General features: G+C 36.5%; 2 protein-coding genes and 2 pseudogenes across 2 annotated transcripts; 2 read left to right on the forward strand and 2 right to left on the reverse strand.

Annotated features, from left to right (window-relative positions):
• The first annotated feature begins 506 nt into the window (after positions 1 to 506).
• Positions 507 to 2,399, forward strand: LOC117614635 (cytochrome P450 CYP82D47-like). Its single transcript, XM_034343513.1, has 2 exons — positions 507 to 1,493; positions 1,687 to 2,399. Exons 1-2 carry the CDS (start codon positions 507 to 509, stop codon positions 2,308 to 2,310), a joined length of 1,611 nt encoding a protein of 536 aa, XP_034199404.1. The 3' UTR covers positions 2,311 to 2,399.
• A 4,586-nt stretch (positions 2,400 to 6,985) lies between these two features.
• LOC117619934 lies at positions 6,986 to 11,797 on the reverse strand (annotated as a pseudogene).
• Positions 11,798 to 12,114: 317 nt separating this feature from the next.
• LOC117638545 lies at positions 12,115 to 13,996 on the reverse strand (annotated as a pseudogene).
• A 1,424-nt stretch (positions 13,997 to 15,420) lies between these two features.
• Positions 15,421 to 17,070, forward strand: LOC117619942. The gene has a single exon (XM_034350021.1). The coding sequence runs from the start codon at positions 15,421 to 15,423 to the stop codon at positions 17,068 to 17,070; it is 1,650 nt and encodes a 549-aa protein (XP_034205912.1).
• The last annotated feature ends 3,768 nt before the right edge of the window (positions 17,071 to 20,838 follow it).

Genomic DNA, 20,838 nt, shown 5'->3' on the forward strand with positions numbered 1-20,838 from the left:
TACCAAACTTATTTTATGCTCGTTTCATGCCAATGTAATGGGGCCTAATGGGTGTCATTATGCGTTAGCTTTAGAACATGATGTTAATGTTACAGGAAAGCTTAAGTGCATGAAATGCATGAATTACATTAAACACACGTCTTAACACTGTTGCGGAATTATCATTTCCTTGTTGTTTTGTTGATGTCACATGTTGGGTGTGCATGCCTTCTAATTGGTTGTTCTTTCCCAGTCATTGTCGTCAATGTGTTTGTCCTCAATTGGCACGAATCAACATCAATCGATTTTTCTAAGAGCAACTTTAAGGGAGTGGGAAAAGGAGCAGCCACATAAGCATTTTCCTATTCTCTCCGGATAGGCAATGCTGCAACCTAGGTTATTATATGGTACAATTTTGCCCATTTTATTTGCGTATACTTCCTTGAAGATGCTCTTATATATGTCACAAGTTTTTCAGCTCCAAATCCTCAAACTCAAACCCAATTGAAGAACAACTATACCCAGCCATGGAGTTTTTTAACTTCTCATGCTCATCTGATCTTTTGATACCTCTTGTGGCAGCTGCCTTTTCACTCTTTCTTTACTCTCTCTTCATGAAATCAAGAGGGGAAAGAAAATCACCACCAAAAGCTGGGGGGGCATGGCCTATAATCGGCCACCTCCACTTACTAGGAGGTTCAAAACCACCCCATTTAGTTTTGGGTAAAATGGCTGAGAGGTATGGGCCAATCTTCACGATAAATATAGGAGTGCAAAAAGCTCTGATTGTAAGCAGCTCAGAAATAGCAAAAGAGTGTTTTACTACCAACGACAAAGTGTTTGCTAGTCGTCCGAAATTCATGGCGGCTGAAATCATGGCCTACAACTATGCCTTGTTCCCCTTCAGCCCTTACAGCCACTACTCTCGCCAAGTTCGCAAGATAGTTCTGCTTGAGGTTCTCTCCAACAGCCGCCTTGAGATGCTCAAACACGTTCGAGAATCCGAAGTGAAGGCGTCCATGAAAGGAATATACGAGCGATGCGTGACCAACGGGAAGAGCAGTACCGGTTCGAACAAGGCGTTGGTGGAGATGAGGGAATGGTTTTTGGACATAAATGAAAACATTGTGTTTAGGATGATTGTAGGGAAACGATTTGGGGAAGCTACAAGCTCAAATTCCAAAGGCAGTAACTATTATTTAAAGAAGGAGACGTACATGGATTTTCTGAGATTGTCTGGGACTTTTGTGCTGTCCGATGCGATTCCCTGGTTGAGGTGGTTGGACTTGGGTGGCCATGAGAGGGCCATGAAGAAGGTAGCCAAGGAGCTTGATCTTGTGTTTAATGGATGGCTAGAAGAGCACAAGCGGAAGAGGAAGATTTCAGGCCAAGTGAAGGGTGATGATGATCAGCTTGATTTCATGGATGTGATGCTTTCCATTCTTGATGTTGATGGTGCTAATGAGATTACTACAGATTATGATGCTGATACTGTCAACAAAGCAACTTCCATGGTGTGCGCTTCTTTTCTTTTCTTTTCTTTTCTTTTATAATATTAAAAGATAATGTGACAGTGTTTCCTCTATTCAATTTTTGCTCCACTATGAACCTTTTCACTTGATTATAACAAAAAACGACATAACATATCATTTGGTGAACAAAAAATTATGCATGTTATGCGTGTTGCAATGTGTTCTTTTCTTGCAGGCTCTTATAGTAGCCGGCGTAGAGGCGCCTGCGGTGCAGATGACATGGGCTCTGGCTTTACTTCTCAACAACCGCGAAGCTCTCAAGAAGGCTCAGGAAGAGCTAGACCAAATCATTGGTAAAGGCAGACAAGTGAAGGAATCAGACATCAAGAACTTGGTCTATCTCCAAGCCATTATTAAAGAATCAACGCGTTTATACCCTGCTGGACCATTATCCCTGCCTCACGAGTCGACTGAAGATTGCATGGTCGGTGACTATCATGTCACGGCAGGCACGCGCCTCTTTGTTAACCTTTCAAAGCTTCATCGAGACCCGAGGGTTTGGTCCGACCCGAATGAGTTTCGACCAGAGCGATTTCTCACAACCCACAAGAGCTTTGACGTTAAGGGTCATGATTTCGAGTTAATTCCATTTGGAAGTGGTAGAAGAATGTGTCCTGGAATGTCACTTGCCCTTAAGGTTATAGCATTAACACTTGCTTCTTTGCTTCACGGTTTTGAAATTGGAACTCCAACGGATGAAACGGTCGACATGGGTGAGACGGTGGGAGTGACCAACAATAAAGCTACCCCACTTGAAGTCCTTTTCACTCCACGCCTTCCTGCTCAACTATATGAGTAATAAACTCTATAAGGCAAATTGACATGTTTCTTGATAATTTGGTTATTGTTGTCTTTGAATTTTAAATAAATGCCTTCTACTTGTCAGAATTCCTCAAGGCTTACGCCTCACGTGGCACTACTAAAAACGCCTCGCCTATACGCCTTGTCTTTGAAAACATTGATATTATGTTCTTAGCAATTGGTCGAGTAATCGTGACCAACGACCTCATATGTAATACGTTGAATCACATTTTATATCTGTAAGCTAGAAAACTTACCATGAATGAAACTATAGCCTCGCTCAAGCGTTTCTTTGAGAAAGGGAGTTCTCCTTCACATCATGTTGATAAAATCTTGAGACATATACAGTTTCTCAGCCTCAAAATCGGCAGGATCATCTGCTTCGAGCTTGTGGCAGTGAAGGTGGATAAACTTACAATGTTCGAAAGATGTTTGATCGACCGCCAAAAGAAGAAGTTGAGAAATCAAGCCTCGTGTGCCTTCTCCATGCCAGAACCCATCTAAAAATAAATCAAGCATTGGCTTATCTCCTTCTACGTACGCTTTAACAATCACAATTATCAGTCTTGTAAGTTCCCATGGTCATGAAGCCTTATATAAAGCTGATTCAAGCTCATCTTCTTTGCTGTTTGTGTTGATCTATTAATTATTTCAAAAAAAATTAATTAGAACAGATTAAAACAGTTTAATAAAATCGGAAACAAAAGAGAACTTGGGATTGGTCGGCTGGTAGACAGCTCCTCCTCCTAACCAAAGGGAACTGAAACCAAAACTTTCTTATTAAAATCGGAAACAAAAACTTTCTTATTAAAATCTAAACTAAATTGCACTTCCTTTTTATTTATTGTATATTTTATTATTTATCTTCCTAACTAAATTAGGGTTTTGAGATTATGCAAACATATCGCAAGTTTGCAATTGCCTTGGTCGCACCTTATTGTGAGTTTATACACTCCTTGTTGGATACATGCATCTGCCGACGCTGCCGATAGTTCCTGACAATCTTGGGTGGGGTTTGAAGCATCTGTATATATGTGTCGTCGAAACCAAGTATGATGTCCTTTGTGATTTGAACCATCCATGCCATCCAACTGAAAGACTTATTAAATTCCTCCTACTCCTCTGAATCGAGTACTACTGCTAGTCAGTTATCAAAAGTGGCTTGCTCTTACAATGATGAAGACGGTGTTCCCCTTCCCCGCCTTATGGGTTGCGGCGTCTTTGGCTCCCAAATTCTTTTCGCCTGCGGCTTTGTGTCTCCTGGCGAGTGTCGGTCAGGCACAGAACTTTGTGGTTTTGAGATGCCTTCAACCTTAACTTCTACTGTTGAATCCAGTAGTTCACAGCTAAACAACATCATCATCAAGCCCAAAAGATTTATTAGCAATTGCCAAGGAGGCAAACCTCATCCTCTGCTGGTGGAGCTGCGCGGGAGACTCTATGCTCTTGCGGGTAATCCCACAGCCTGCCGCAGCGATGTGTCTTTCGAGGTATTCGACAACAAGAGATGCAAAACGTGGGCCCCTCTCCCGTACCCTCCATGTTTCCATGAGAACTCTCCATTTTTCCTGATGGCCTACGGTCATAACCAGTGGTTTCAAAGGCAGGTAATCTCCTAAGGCGGTCGGCTGTTTCGCGAGTTGCACTTTTAGCGCGGGCAAGGCGTGAAGGGGCGTTGCAAGGCATGGCTAGGCGGAGCGAGGCGGAGCGAGGCGGCGCTAGATCTGGACAATTCTGAACCGGAAGAGATTGCGCAGATGAGTCTGCAAAATGGCTGCGAGGAAAATGACTCTGCGAGGAAGAAGAGTCGCATATTTTGTTTTTAGGGTTAAATGAAACGATGTCGTTTCACTTGAGTGTTTTTAAAAATATAAAACCCAAGCAAGCTGTTGGCTGTGGCTTTCAATTTCAATATTGATAATATCTTTCTTGCCCTTTTCTTTTTCTTTTTGTTTTTATTTTTTTCTTTTTTGGGGTAAAGATGAACTTTCATAAATAAAGACCAAAGATTCTTGCCCTTTTCTAACTCCTGGCGACTGTAGCCTTTATTCTTCTTACCCTTTTTTTTTTTTCCTAAATTAATATATTAACATATGGACTTATATATATATATATATATAGTATAGTATAACCCTAATTTCTACTCTTACCAGATAATCTTTATCAATTTCAAGAAATCTCTTAATCTTTATACTGCAAGTACGCCACTCTATTTTTCTCTTTAATGTTTCGCAACTGTAATTTGAAATTTCGTATAATTTAATGGTATTGTATTATTCATAATTTTTCTTATTAAAATAAATTAATATTCAAAAGGCTTACGCCTTGCATAGCGCGACTAAAACGCCTCGCATCAACGCCTCGCCTTTTAAAACATTGGTCATAACTTCTCTTATGCCATTGCCAGCACTAAGATCATGGTGTGCACCCAAGACACTCCAGCCGGTGTTCTGCTTTGACGTGGCAAACTCAAAGCGGGAATGGGAAATACTGCATTCTATGTGCGCAAGCAGTCCTTTTCCTTTCGTAGGGAGGGCTTTAGTTGTGGACTTGTCGAAATCGTCCTGGTGGCACCAAGGATAAGTTACTCTTTGCCTACGTAAAAGTTGCTGAAGATGATTGGCGTATAGTAGCCTACTGCATGTACAATAACGAGTCTCGCATTCGGCGCATCCAAGGTTTGCCGCCCCTTGCAAGGGCGCCTAATCGACGTTGGTAGCTAGACGAAGAGCTCGTCTAGTTTTGCCCATTTAGGAGGTACAAAAGTCTGCTTTGTTTTGGCCTCTTACTTGCGAGACTATGAATATCCTTTTAATGGGTGTGGTGAGAAGATGCATCTTATGGTCCAAACATTTGAATATTCCGTCTCCAAAGCGTATGATCCTGCCACTGATAGTGACGATGCAAGATCCTTATCCGTTAAAGTCCTGTCTACTCGTATCTTTGAATACGATTGGCGTGATGAACCTCATAGAACACTCTGTGCCGAACTGCTTGGTTGCTTTGTGCTGTGAGTATGGATATTGTATTTTGTTGATCTAGAAATTGCAATTGGCGTATAGGGATTATTGCCTTTATGCTTTCTGTTCTTGTCTTAGACTTCTTTGCATGATTATAGGGATTAACTCCAAAGTAAGCGATATATGAGAACTTTTCTCGCACATTTTGATTTCTGCTTCTCATTAATAAGAGGTTGCGGTTCCTTATAATTTTGAGTCCACCCTAAATTTGTAGGGTCCACCCTTACAATTGAAGTCCACCCTTAATTTTTCGGATTATGTAACACCCCGACTCCAAATTTAATTACCTATTTAATTTACTTAAGTGAAATTACGAATTTACTCTTGGGATAGGGGTAATTTGGTCATTTTCTTATCCATAAGGATTTTGGGACAACGAGTGGCATGGTTACGTAGGTCGTATTGAGATGAGTCCGTAGACATGTAAAGAGCTCGATTCGGAGTTGAAATGAAGAAGTTACAAGCAAAACATCACCAATGGCACAATCGTAATTATTTCAAAGTTGGTTTGATAAAAACCTAATTTCTCTCTCTCTCTCTCTCTCTCTCTCTCTCTCTCTCTCTCTCTCGGTCGCGAACAGCCCGGTCGCGAACCGCCCCCTTCCTTTCTTCTTTTTTTTCTGCACAGCCGGTGGCTTCTCTAAGCCGCCGCCGCCGCCGCCACCGTCAACGACTGGCCTCGAGACCGGACCGGTTTGAACCGCCTTCCTTCCCCCGTCCTTTCTCTACCAGGTTCAGCTACCGCCGTTGGCTCTGCTCACCGGAATCTGCCAAAAACCACCCGATGACAATATTATATTATCTAAGAGCATTTTTGTTCACTACTTTTAGCTTAATGTGTAGTTTCACCATCATTCTCAAGACTTGACGCATGTCTATGGGTAATAGTAGAACCATTGTTTTTTTTTTTTTTTTGGTGGTTGTGTGATGATATTACAATAAGAGAGACAATACTCTCACTCAAAAGTGGATGAAATTAATCACTTATTACAACTGGACTTGTTACTTAATTCTTATCTTTAAAAATTAATATATGACCAAAAACAAATTCTTTAAAAGTAATATTAAAAAAAAATTAACAAAGTTAAAAGAAGTTAGAATTTTCTGTATTTAGTTTCCGGGTCATTTAGAAGTTAAGCAATTAAAAGTCTAGTTCTAGGATCTAGGTCACTTTGATTTTTTATATGTTTTTTCTGTAGCAAATTTGAAAAAGGTGAAGTTATTTAAGGGATCGATACTTTGAAATACATTACTTATTTCTTATGTGAAAACTGAAAGGGGGTTCATTTTTTATTTTTGCACATTGTTGCATATACATCTTCTCTTTTTAAGGTCTTTTCCTATTGAAATGAGCTATAATACTAAACTCACACACATTACACAAATAGGACTCGAACCCAGAACCTTGCATGAGAGAGTAAATACTCCAAACCAATACACTAGTGGGTCCTTTGTGCATATGTATCTTTTGTCCCAATCAAATCGACAAACTGTGCTCAAATTGTATAGCGGAAGATCTTTAGAAATTAAAGCATAATATTGATTTTATACATTGTGCATTTTGCATGAGGCGTGCGTGAGGCTTTCTCAATAGCACCCATATATAAACATGTATACAAAGTTAAGAAAACTATTTCCTAGTCTTAAGAAAATCTACACTGTTGGATTTGGAGGAGGAAGCAACCATTTTGAACCTTGAATATAGCCAAGGCTGAGGAAAGGCTTGATTTGTTCCTCATTCAGCTGTGTGGTGTATTTTGCTCTCTTAGCCATACTTGAACCTGGGTCGGAACACATGTACTCTCCATAGAACACAGTGGTACAATATTATTACGGCATACACAAAAAAAGAAAAAGAAATTATTGATGAGCATTAATTAATTTTCAAAACCAATCAATTTTTTGAAACTGTTTAATTAGTGTATATTAATTTGCTTACCTAACACGTTTGGAGCGATTATTGTCGCTCTAGCCAGCGGGGTTGATGACCTCAAACATGCTGGTGTAGGCATAGACCACCATGGGACTGGTCCTCCAAGCCCTACCCAAATATGTGTTACTTCCAATCCCAGTTATTTTGCAGTGGACAAATGAGTACCCAGTATTCTCTGAAATCGAGTCCCTTGCTTGTGTTGTTATAAATGTTATTCCATTATCCAATACATGTAACTCAGTGTTCTGCACCCATTAATTAATTAACCATCAAAACCATGACATAGTATATATAGACAACCAACAAGCTCAATTATAGCGATGAGTTAGTAGTACATAACATTTCTCATACGTGTATGTGAAATTCACTATTATATGACGAGACTCGCGTATAGCGTTCTGATTTGTTATATATACAGTTCCCTTTTATTGAAGGATTCCTCAAATAAATTATTTGAGTGATGCCCTTTAGGATACCCTACAGTTTTTTTTTCCAATGATCCAAACCATCTATTTTTTAGGTCTTCATTCATAAATCATCATCACAAAAAATTAGAAACATTGGAAACTGTTTCGACATCCAATTGTGTCCTACAAAATCAATGAACACGGTGGTGCTTCAAGAAATTACTAAAATTTCAATAACTCAATTGAGTGGTCCAATGATATCGGATTCAATTGATTTTTTGTAGAGATGATCTTTGAATGTGTATCTACAAAATAGATGGTTTGAATTAGTAAAATACAATCCGGAGTGGGTCCTACAAGGGGTGTCCCTTAAATATTATTTGAGGATCTCTCAATGGAAGCTCTCTGTGTAATTACTACAAAAAACACTTTGCGCGACGAAATAAGTTTGTTACGCAAAGTACAATTTCATCGCCAAAACCTGTGTGACGAAATTTTGGTTGCGCAAAACTTGCGTGACGAAATTTTGGTCTCGCAAAGCTCGTGAAGATAAGGTTTGCGCGACGAAAAATAATATTCGTCGTGCAGAGCTACTTTGAGCGACGTACCTTAACGTCATGCAAATCTATTTTGCCCGACGAATCCTAACGTCGCCCAAATATTTGCGCGACGAAATATTTCAAATATTTTAATTTTTGTGTTTTAAAATTTTTTTAATTAAAATAAACTAATTTAATAGTTTGCTTGACGAAATATTTTTATTGCGCAAGGTTTTTGACTTTTTGTTTTATTATTTCTCTTATATTAATTTAATTATATTAATTTATTCAAATTTTTACTTTTAAAATTTAATTGTATGATTTTATTTTTTTAATTACTTTAATTTAGATTGACATATTCTAAATAAAATTACATATGAAAAATAGTGATCAATTATCCAATATATATAATATTCAAAATGTACACATAAATTAACAAAGTATAATAATAAAATCATAATACAGGCCTATTATGGTGGTAGTGGCGGAGGATATGTTTCGATAGCGTCCTAATCCTCAACTTTTGCAGTCAAAGTCTTAACAATTCCCTACAAAAAAACAAATATGGTTGCGCGACCAAAACATTTCCACGTCCCATTTTTGGTGCCCGCCCAAATTTTTAGAGTTTGGCACAACGAATTGTTGGTCGTGCAAAGTTTTGGGGACCAAAAAATTCCCGCGTCCCATTTTTTGTGCTCACCCAAATTTTTAGAGTTTTGAGCAACGAATATTTATAAATTGGTTCATAGTGCAATATTTATAAAAATAATTGTTATGAATAATAAAAAATAAAATTATTTTATTTTACGATTTAACTTTCGGCGACCAAATGTATTTTTGTAGCTCAAAGAAATAATAAAAAATAAATAAATAATTTAGTTTAACAGTATAAAGTATAAAAATAAGTAAATAAGGGTTAGGCGACGAAATATTGATATTCGCTGAGCAAAGTTTTCAAAAAATAATAAAAACATATGAAAACAACTATATCTTAAAATTTATAATGTATAATTAAATGAAAAATTAATTGGCTTGCCCGACGCATGTTTACATTATGACGTCGTGCTATTGCTTTTTGCACAACGACCCCATTGTTATATTTTAAAAAATATATATTATTATTATAAAGTTTACTGAAAATGTGACTTTACTCCCTTCAAATTCAATTTTTTTTTTTTTAAACATAAAACCCACAATAATATATTTTTCTAACAAAAATTAAATCCTAACTACAATAATAAATTTAAAGCTACTAATAAATATATACACTATTCAAGTTCTTAAGTGTTATACGTACAAAATAAATAAATTTAAAGCTACTTAATAAGTAAATAAATATATATATATACACACACACCATGCAACAATCCAACCGTCAAACTTGTTTGTATATACTTTGAGATCGTATACCCCAAAAATTGCAACAAAAAACACATTCAGATATCTAGGAACGAGACAAAACTTTTCAACGGTTATAAATGAAAAATCACGATTTAACGGTTATTTGAACTTCGATTTTGATGATTTTTTTACAGGTACACTCCTTGACCCTATATGAATACAATGACTGAATTTGATCTTCCATTTAAAATATTTACACTAGTGGATACCACAAAATCTTATGTTATATTTAACGAAAGTATAAATAAACTCTAAATTGTTAGTGAATATATTGTTTTGATGGCACACGCATTCTACGAAACTAGTTTCAACGATCCAACCGTCACACTTGTTTGTTTATACTTCTAGATCATATACGCCAAAAATCAAAGAAAATAAACATTCAAAGCTCAAGTAATGGGACAAAACTTTTCGACTATTATAAATGAAAAATCACGATTTAATGGTTATTTCAATTTCAATTTTGATGATTTTTTGCAGCTACACTCCTTGACCCTATATGAATACAATGACTGAATTTGATCTTCAATTTAAAATATTTACACTAGTGAATACCTCAAAATCTTATGTTATATTTAACGAAAGTATAAATAAACTCTAAATTGTTAGTGGATATTTTTTTGATGGCATATGCATTCTACGAAACTAGTTTCAACGATCCAACCGTCAAACTTGTTTGTTTCTACTTCGAAATCATATACGCCAAAAATCGGAAAAAATAAACATTCAGAGATCAAGTAATGGGACAAATCTTTTCAATGTTCATAAATGAAAAATAATGATTTAACGGTTATTTCAATTTTGATTTTGATGATTTTTTACAGCTACACTATGTATTTTCTAATTCGATGTTCATAGACCCTATATGAATACAATGAACTAATTCGATCGTCAATTTAAACTATGTATTTTCTAACAAAAACCCAATCCGAACTACAATAAATAAATAAAAATAATAAATTGATTTAGGCAACGAAATATTTGGATTACGTCATGCAAAGATTTTTAAAATAATTTTTTTTTATTTTTGTAAATACTTTGCGTGGCGAAACACACTTCGTCCCTCAAGACTTTGTGCAATGAAGTTTAGTGTTTCGTCGCGCAAAGTCACTTTGAGCTACAATGTTTTGTCGTTGCACAAACTTTTTCACGCAAAGTGACGTTTTGCGACGATGAGACTTTGAGCGACGAAGTTTTCATATCACAAAATTTGGACACGCAAGGGTTTTTTTTACTAGTGGTATAAATATATATATAACAAAATTTATTGAGGAATAATACGGAGAGTTTGGATGGCATTACCAAATAGAGAGACTTTCCACTTGCCCAGATGAAATCCACAGTGCCTTCAATATAGCAGTCCTTGAAAAAATGATTGCCCATGTCATCACAAAGTGTGTCCTGGAAACCAATCAGCCTGCAATTGTACAAGGCTGACTTGTTCCCCGACACCCTCAATGCCACTGTCTGCCCTCCCACCCTTTTCCCATATGGCCTTGGCGAAGAGTTCTTCACAAACACAAATTATAATATGGAAACAAAATTTTTAAAAGAATGTTGATAAATGATTATTGTGCATGATGATAATATCACGTAACATGAAATATTTCTTGTTGGCATGATACATTTACGCACCTTAATAATAAGGTTAGTTGCTACGAAGTAGTCGGATTCAACAATCACTGTGGCACTGTTCACAATTCCATACTTTTGGGCTGTGCCAGCAAAGGTCAAAATTGGCATAGTTTTTAGAGAACCATAAAATATAACAAATGGTTTATTCCGCGGAATTGTGATTTCTTCATTGTACTCTCCCCCTCCAATGTACACAATGACACTTTTGGTGTTGTCGGCAAGAATCCTATTAACGCCATTAGTGATGGTCTTGGAATTAGATAAACTCTTGAACCTCTTCCAATCGTGAACCACAGCCGTCAGATCAGCCACCTTAGCACCTATATAGTTCGGCAGCAATTGGCATGGATGGCTGTGACAGCTTTAAACCCTGCTAACTTCACAGAAGCCACTGAAGTAAAGGGTGTCCAACATCTTCATCCTCTTTCAATATGGTGGAGTAGTTTTCCAGGCGTACCATTTGTCGAATAAGGGAGACTGTTCTGCTGTTGGATCTCACCATGTAGAAGTTTGTACTGATGGGGTTTTCTTCAGTACCATTTGTCGCCATTGAAGCTGAAAAATGTATTGCTTTCTTAATTTTCTCTACATGTAATTATACTGTGTTTATACAAATATATAAGAGTAACGTTTAGTTGCCATACTGAGTATCGTGCATACAGATTCAACAAAATCATTTTACGAACTCACAGTCTGGCAATAGAAAATTTTACTTGATTTATGGCATCTTTTATGAGAAATGTAGATATGGTTATGTAATATATTATTTATCACATTTTGCTTGGGTTGAAGTTAAATTCGTTTTACAATAGTTTGATATGTTATGTTGTTGGACAATTGATCAATTGATGGAGACCGACGACCTCATATATAATATGTTGAATAGGGGAGTTCTCCTCCGCATGATGTTGATAAAATCCTGAGACATACAGTTTCTCGGCCCCAAAATCTCAGACATGTATATTTGATCCATAACAAATCGATAAATTACAATTTATTCTGTTAGCACCAAAACATTGGCAACAAACAAGCTTTTCCATCCCAAAATTTTCAAAATTGAACTTTAATTACTAAATTGTGGAACCCATTAAGAAAATTATATTCAATATCTACACTTTGGGATTTGGAGGAGGAAGCAGCCATTTGGAACCCTGAATATAGCCAAGGCTTAGGAAAGGTTTGATTTGTTCGTCCGTCAGTTGTTTGGTGTATTTTACTCTCCCAGCCGCACTTGAACCTGGACCCGAACACTTGTATTCTCCATAGAACACAGTGCTACAATATTGCCACATACACACAAAAAAAGAAAAAAAAGATAAGTGTTAATTAACTCTCAAAACCAATCAATTATATGAAACTGTTTAATTAGTGTATATAAATTTGCTTACTTGTCACGTTCGGGGCGGTTATCGTTGCTCCAGCCGGCGGGGTTGATGACCTCAGACATGCTGGTGTAGGCAAAGACCACCATGGGACTGATCCTCCAAGCCCTGCCCAAATATGTGCCATTTCCAGTCCCAGTTATCTTGCAGTGGACAAATGAGTATTCAGTATCATCTGAAGCTGAGTCCCTTGCTTGTGCTGTTATCACTGTTAATCCATTATCCCCCACCACATGTAACTCATTGTTCTGCACCCATTAATTAATTAACCATCAAAACCATGACATAATATAGACCATCAACAACCTCAATTATACAGATGAGTTAATCGTACATATAACGTTTCTCTTACAACATGTACGTAAAATTCACTATTATATGACGAGACTCGCATATAGAGTTCCTCAACAGATTTTCCTTTCATTGAGGAATTATAAGGAGAGTTTGGGTGGCATTACCAAATAGAGAGACTTTCCACTTCCCCAGATGAAATCCACAGTGCCTTCAATAAAGCAGTCCTTGAAAAAATGATTGCCCTTGTCATCACAAAGGGTGTCCTGGAAACCAATAAGCTTGCAATTGTACAAGGCTGACTTGTTCCCCGACACCCTCAATGCCACTGCCTGCGCTCCCCTGCTTTCCCATCTGGCCTTGGTGAAGAGTTCTTCACAACCACAAATCAACGCAAATTTTAATCCCCACACAAAAATAATAGAAGAATGTCGACAAATATTTATTATGTGATGATAATATCATGTGACATGTTGATTTGATAAATTTAAATACCTTAATAATAACATTAGCTGCCATGAAGTAGTCAGATTCAGCAATCACTGTGGCACTGTTCACAGTTCCATACTTTTGGGCTGTGCCAGCAAAGGTCAAAGTTGGCATATTGGTTGGAGAGCCATAAAATGTAACAAATGGTTTATTCCGTGGAATTGTGATTTTCTCTTCGTACTCTCCCTCTCCAATGTACACAATGACACGTTTGGTGTTGTCGGCCGGAATGCTATTAATGGCGTCAGTAATAGTCTTGAATTGTCCACTTCCATCTTTCATGACCTTGATGACGGTTTGACCAGCCTCAGCCGTTGTAAGGGCAGGGTCAAGCGTGCCCTGCCGTTCTGTGTACGGCTTCACATTGTTATTGAACCACGTGTTGACTTGGGGTTGGCTGGCTGGTATCGGTGTATCATCATCCGCCATGGCTATGGTGGCAATGAGGAGAATTAATGTCATGGTTAGAGCTGCATCAATGCCCATGCATGTTGTTTTTCCGGCCATTTTTTTCATTATTTTTTTCTTGGATTTTTGGTTTTGAGGTTTTGTATGTTTTTGGGTGCTATTGATTAGAATGGTAGAAGGATTTGATTTTATAGTCCACTATGCAAGAGCTATTGAGGCACATATTTAGAGGGATTCATCCAAAATTGGTGAAACTTGGAGAGCTTCTCGCACATTTTGGTTTCCAATTAGTGGCTAATGTTCATTGGATTTCAGATCCACACTTTGAATTAGCTAATTTGGGAAGGAAGAGGACATAATTAAGAGAGTTTTACTTAATCATCTCATGTAAAATCTCAATTATAGCCTTGACAATTAAGGATATAGCATCATATACTCACAAATTAGCAAGGGTGGAGCCATAGTTAGACTAGGGTGTGCTCCAGCCCAGTACAATTATCTAGAAAAACGGAATTTAGTGTTAATTTTAGGAAGTTCATCTTATTTAATGGAATTCGTCTCATTCAGAAAAAATGTAGCTCACTCAAATTAGAAAGAGTGGAGTTGTCACTGAGACAATTAATCCTCTTGATAGGGTCACAATACATTTATAAATATATATATATATATATATGTCTTTAATTATTTTCATGATCATTTAGAAGTGAAGCAATTAAAAACCTAGCCCCAGGTCACTTTGCATTTCCAGGCAGTGTTTTCAAAGGCATGCCTTCGCGTGTGTCGGCACGAGGCGAGAGGAAAACGCCCGAGTCGGTGGACTGTTTCGTGAGTTGCACGTTTAGCACTGGGAAGGCGTGAGAAGGCGTTGCAAGGCGGGGCCTGGCGAAGCGAGGGGTTGCAAGGCATACCAGATCTGGAAACTTCTGAACTGAAAGAAATTTGAGAGTCTGCAAATTTTCTGTGAGGAAGACGACTTGCTTTTTTTTTTTTTTTTTAAGGTTTGTAATGAAACAACGTTGTTTTGATTGCAGTGTTTTAAAAATAATCTTATAGTGAAATGATGTCGTTTCACTTGGAGTGTGTTGAAAAAATAAATAACGCAAGTTTCAGTTTTTTTTTTTTTCCTTACCTTTATTGTAATAAACTTAAGGCAAGAATTAATATTTTTCTTTTTTTTTTCCTAACTCCAACTGGCTGTAGCTTTTGTACTTACCTTTTTTCTTTTTTTTTTTCTTTTTTTTCTTTCTTTCTTTCTCTAAATGAATATATTAACAAATGGACTATATATATATATATATATATATATATAGTACGTGTACAACCCTAATTTCTACCCTTACTAGATAACTTCATCAATTTCAAGAATTCTCTTCATCTTTCGACTGCAAGTAAGTCTTTGTTTTTTTTTTTTTTTGACGTACATGCATCATACTTGTATAATTTGACTGTAATAAACTGTAATTTAAAGTTTCGTATAATTTTTTTTTCAATTTTTTTTTAAAAATATACTAGTTATCTTTTTCGTTTATGTGATATAGTAGAAATTTGACGTACATGCATCATACTTGCACCTTAGAAATATTAATGGTATTGTTTTATAGATATGAATCGAAAAGATCCTGCGTGGAAGTATGCAAAAGAAATAGAGGGGGAAAAATACTTGAGATGCGCATTTTGTGATCAAAGATGCAATGGAGGAATTTCTAGACTTAAGCATCATTTAGGTCAAACTCATCATGGTATGCAACCATGTAAGAAAGTTCCTGAACATGTGAAAAAAGAGTGTGCCGCAACTTTGAAAAATCTTCAGCTTGAAAAAAGAAAGAAAAATGAAATGCTTAGAGAGATCGGGGATGGTCCAGGAGGAGGGGCTCTGAGTATGGAAACTTTATTGGATGAAGAATATGGAATCCCTGGTACTAGGAGTGCTGCAGTTGATGAGGCTCTTAGAGCACAATCTAAATCAAAAGGACCAATGGATAGATTTGTCACTTCAGAAGCTCGGCAAAGTACATTGAATTCAGCATACAAACAAGAAGAAAGAAAGGAAGTTTGTCGAAAGATTGGTCGTTTTTTCTTCTCTAGAGCACTCCCATTTAATATTGTAAATGATCCATTTTGGCTACCTATGGTGGAAGGGATTGCCGCATACGGTGTAGGATTTAAGCCTCCATCAATGCATGAGTTGAGGACATGGATCCTTAAGGAAGAAGTTGGCGACATTAATACAATGATGGAAGAACATAAGAAAGCTTGGGCAGAGTATGGATGTACTATTATGTCTGATGGTTGGACTGATGGTAAAAATAGAGTACTAATAAACTTTCTTGTGAATAGCCCAGCAGGTACTTGGTTTTTGAAATCTATTGATGCATCTGATTCCATAAAAAATGGAACGTTATTGTTCAAATATTTAGATGATGTTGTCAAAGAAGTTGGAGAGGAGCATGTCATTCAAGTAATAACAGATAATGCTTCCAATTATAAGAATGCTGGAGTGAAACTTATGGAGAAGAGGAAGAAGTTATGGTGGACTCCATGTGCTGCCCACTGCATTGATTTGATGTTAGAAGATATTAGCAAAATGAAAGTTTTTGAAGATACAATTAGACTAGCCAAGCAAGTAGTGAAGTTTATTTATGGGCATACATGGGTTCTTGCTTTAATGAGATCTTTCACGAAAAACAAAGAGATAATTCGCCCTGCAATCACACGGTTTGCAACTTCTTATCTTACTCTTCAAAGCATCTATAAGCAAAAACAACCTCTTCAGGCAATGTTTTCTTCTGGAGAATGGCACAATGGACCATTTGTCCAACAACATGAAGGTATTAGGGCTCACTCAACAATACTATATGATGTTAATTTTTGGTCCCATGTTGCTTTTTGCATCAAAAGTGTTATTCCATTAGTATCGGTTTTGAGAGAAGTTGATTCAGAGGAGAGACCTGCTATGGGATTTATTTATGAGTTAATGGATGTTGCAAAAGAGAAAATTGCTTTTAATTGCGGAAAAGTTGAAAGAAAGTATAAACCCATTTGGAGAAGAATAGACGAAAGATGGGGCCCACAACTTCATCAACCTTTACATGCTGCTGGTTATTATTTGAACCCTCAATTGCGTTATGAAGAAACTTTTTCTAATGCTGATGAAGTGAGGAAGGGATTGGAAGATTGCATGACTAGGATGTTGTCTTTTGAGGATCATATGGCTGCTGATATCCAGTTGGACTTGTATGATGAGGCAAAATGAGAGTTTGGAAGTCGTCTTGCTGTGAATTCAAGGAAACTACGAACTCCAAGTTATAATCTTTACTTTTTCATTTTCATTCGAGTATAATGAACACTTGAAATAAATGTTAAACTTAATTAGATGGATTTTTTTTTTATAGCAAATTGGTGGAAGCGTTTTGGAAGGGACATACCTGAGTTGACAAAGTTTGCTATTTGGGTCCTTAGCCTTACTTGTAGTGCATCTGGGTGTGAGAGGAATTGGAGCACATTTGAGCAGGTAAAGTTCTTCTATTAATTTATTGTTCAAATTTTGATGCTTCTAAATCTAATTTTGTATGTTTATATTCATTTTAGATTCATACAAAGAAAAGAAACAGACTTGAACATCAAAAGCTCAATGCTCTAGTATATGTGAAGTATAATACGGCACTAAGAGAGAGAAGTATTAGAAGGAGGTCAAAGATTGATCCAATATTGGTGAATGAAATTGAGTCCGATGATGAATGGATAGCTGAGGTTGAAGAACCAATTCTACCAACTGATCTTACTTGGCTTAATTCTCAAGAATTATATGATGTTGATGTCATCAGAAATATGCCCACTGAACCTTATGAAACTGATCTACATACTCGAGTGCCTATTTATGTGGAGCCTATTGGTGATCCTAGGACTCAAGAGTGAGGGAATATTCATGTTAAGACTCAAGAGCCTATTGTCCATTCTAGAACTCAAGATCCTATTATTGATGATGATCTTATTCTTGACGATGATGTTCTTCTTTCCTCGTTAGCTTCAAAAAAGAGAAAAGATGGTGAAACCTCAAGTAAGTATGGAAAGTAAATCATGGAGTGAAAGTTACAATTAGTGTTTAATTCATTACCACTAAATTTTATAATTTTAATTCATTGTTCATATGTACAGGTAAGAGGAAAGTCAAAAGCAAGTCCATAAGAGTGATGCTTATGGATGAGGATGATGAGATAGATAAAGATCCTTCAACATTTGATAGTGGGAAAAATCCTTTTCATCACTACTACAAAAAGTGAAAAAGACGACCAGAAAACAACGACGGTCCAAGTGAAAACCGTCGTGGTTTTTAAAAAGACGACGGTTCTAAAAACACCGTCGTGTTATACCACCTTAGACAACTAAAAAATGGAGATTCAAATGGCTGTTCAAAAATAACGACGTACCTAATTAAACAACCGACGCCTATTTGAAACAGATTTCAGCAGTGTAAAATCAAAGCCAACAAAGGACGGCAGAAGTTATGAATCGACCGACGTAGAAAGTAAAGACGACGATTTCAATAAAAGCCGCCGCTTTTACTCATAAAATAACACGACGAGGTTTTCGTATAAGACGCCGTATAATTACAAACAAATCAACGGCTTTAAAATACAAAATATCGCCGTATTAAAATAATTTACAACGACGGAAAATATAAATATATCGACGCCATTCTCGTATAGTTCTACGACGTTATCTTTAAATATTTAACGTCGTATTTATTCATTTTATACGTCGAAACTTTAATTTAAACCGTCGTCTTAATAAGAATTTTTGTTTACAATTTTTTTCTTTGATTTTCTTATCCTACGCCGGTAGATCTACTTAATGACAAGAATTGAAATAACCACGACGGTTTATATAGAAAACCGCCGAAATAATCAGATTTTTCTGGGATCCCAAGGGTTACGAAATCTTACCAGACGGAACTCTGTTCCACATCATAATCTTAACAGATGACACATATTTGAAATCAGAGAGACAATTATTTCGAAGTTGATAAAATCCACGTCGGTTGTATTAAACTTAACGACGTTTAACAAAATAATCTACGTCGGTAATTATAAATCTACCTTAATATAAACGACGAAAAAAGCATTGACAATGTCTTCATCATATCTCCCAGCAACTACTGATTCGATTGCTCATGCTTTAGAGGCCATCTGAAGCCATTTCTATTCTTTATCGCATTCTTGAAACCCATCTTCTTCTTCTGATGCTCTACTGATAAAGGAAGAGGCTATCACAAATCTGACGGATCTTCTTAGTAAAGAAAATCAAGCAGAGGATCAGGCACATCTGATCTTCAGATTTCCCTGAGAAACGAACTTTCCTTCGACAACGAGTGGAGGCCAGGCTTGCATCTCTTTTGATGGAAAGCAAGGAGTATTCAGAAGCACTAAGTGTCCTATCAGGCTTGATCAAGAAGTGAGAAGGCTAGTTGACAAGCTTCTTCTTGTGGACATAGATTTGATGCGAGTAAGCTCAATTTCTCTTTGAGAAAGACATCCAAATTATTGTCTTTGAGATGTGAGAGACAGTGTCTCTGAGAGAGGAAGAACTTGGAACCCTAAATTTTAACCGCGAAAATGAATGAAAGCGACAAATTTATAGAATAAAATTTTAAAATCAACGGCGGTCCGAACCAAAAACCGCCGTTTAAATCGTACAATCAACGTCGCTCAACAAATATATTACGTCGTCTTAGTCTTACTTAAGACGACTAAAAACGACGACATAAAAAAAAAAACAGTCGTTGATTTTATATTCTTATTTTATTTAAATCTGTCATCCAAAAAAGAAACTTTACATATTCCTGAATATTAATTTCCTTCATTTTAAATTTCCTCCGAAAAAAAAACTCTATTTATAACGCACTGTAATTGAAAAATAAACTGAAAAGTCACGGGAAAAAAAATTCTATTCATAATTTAAAAATTCAAATACACGTCGGTTATATTAAACTTAACGACGTTCAATGATAGTAATCCACGTCGCTTTAGTTAAAAACGACGTAGTTATATGTAACCGCCGTATTATTTTTTTGAAATGGTTTTATATGTAAGCAACTTTTCGTCTACTTGAAAACAACGTCGGTTATATTAAACCTAACGACGTTAAATTAATGATTCCACGTCGCAAAACAAAAATTGCGTCGTTTTAGTTAAAAACGACGTAGTTATATGTAACCGCCGTATTATTTTTTTGAAATCGCTTTATATATTAGCAACTTTTCGACTTACACATGCACAGTTTCCAAACCCGATTAAAAATTTCAATCTACAAGAGAAAACTTTTCGTCTTTTTTCCTGTCAGAGCACCGTCAGAGTATCTCATCGCCTTCCTCTCGTCTTCTTCGTCGTCTCTGAACGCAAAAGATCGATCTTTTTCCTCTTGCTTTCATCGCACGCAAAAAGTAAGCTTTCATTTTCACTATTTTGGTTACTGTTTTGCATGCTCATACGTTTTTTGTTTGAAAAATCTTTTTACTTTTTTTCTGGCCAAAATCATTTTACTTCTTTCCAAGTTTGATAAAATATACATACAAAGAGGGAAAGTTTCCAACTTTGAAGACAACTACCTCAACTAAATAAGACGACGGTAGCTTCTTATTTACTTGGTTAAATATGTAGACCACGACGGTTCGTCAGTCGTTCTAGCGTCGTCTGAAAATTGACAAAGTTGTTTTTAAAATAAAGTCTTTTTTTTTTTGCTTGTTTAATTGCAGGTTTGATTTCTCTGAACAATGGTTTTTGTTTTTCCCTTATTTGATAAAATATAAATAAAAAGAAACTAGGGTTGGTATCTAAAAAGACGACAGTCTGTCTTATTGTTTTACGTCGTGTGAATGTTAATACCACGACGGTTTATTACTATTTACGTCGTATGAAATCAATACCACGACGTTATATTAATAATATTTTTACCACGACGGTGTATTACTATTGAAATTAGGGTTGGTATCTAATATAGACGACGGTATATCTATTGTTTTACG

Source organism: Prunus dulcis, chromosome 1 (genome assembly GCF_902201215.1).
Source record: "Prunus dulcis chromosome 1, ALMONDv2, whole genome shotgun sequence".
NCBI classification, from domain to species: Eukaryota; Viridiplantae; Streptophyta; class Magnoliopsida; order Rosales; family Rosaceae; genus Prunus; species Prunus dulcis.

Bases quoted from the DNA above. Each gene is read 5' to 3' on its own strand.
- LOC117614635 (XM_034343513.1), top strand. From the start codon at position 507: ATGGAGTTTTTTAACTTCTCATGCTCATCTGATCTTTTGATACCTCTT. The intron at 1,494-1,686 runs GTGTGCGCTTCT...CTTTTCTTGCAG, and splicing joins TCAACAAAGCAACTTCCATG to GCTCTTATAGTAGCCGGCGT.
- LOC117619942 (XM_034350021.1), top strand. From the start codon at position 15,421: ATGAATCGAAAAGATCCTGCGTGGAAGTATGCAAAAGAAATAGAGGGG.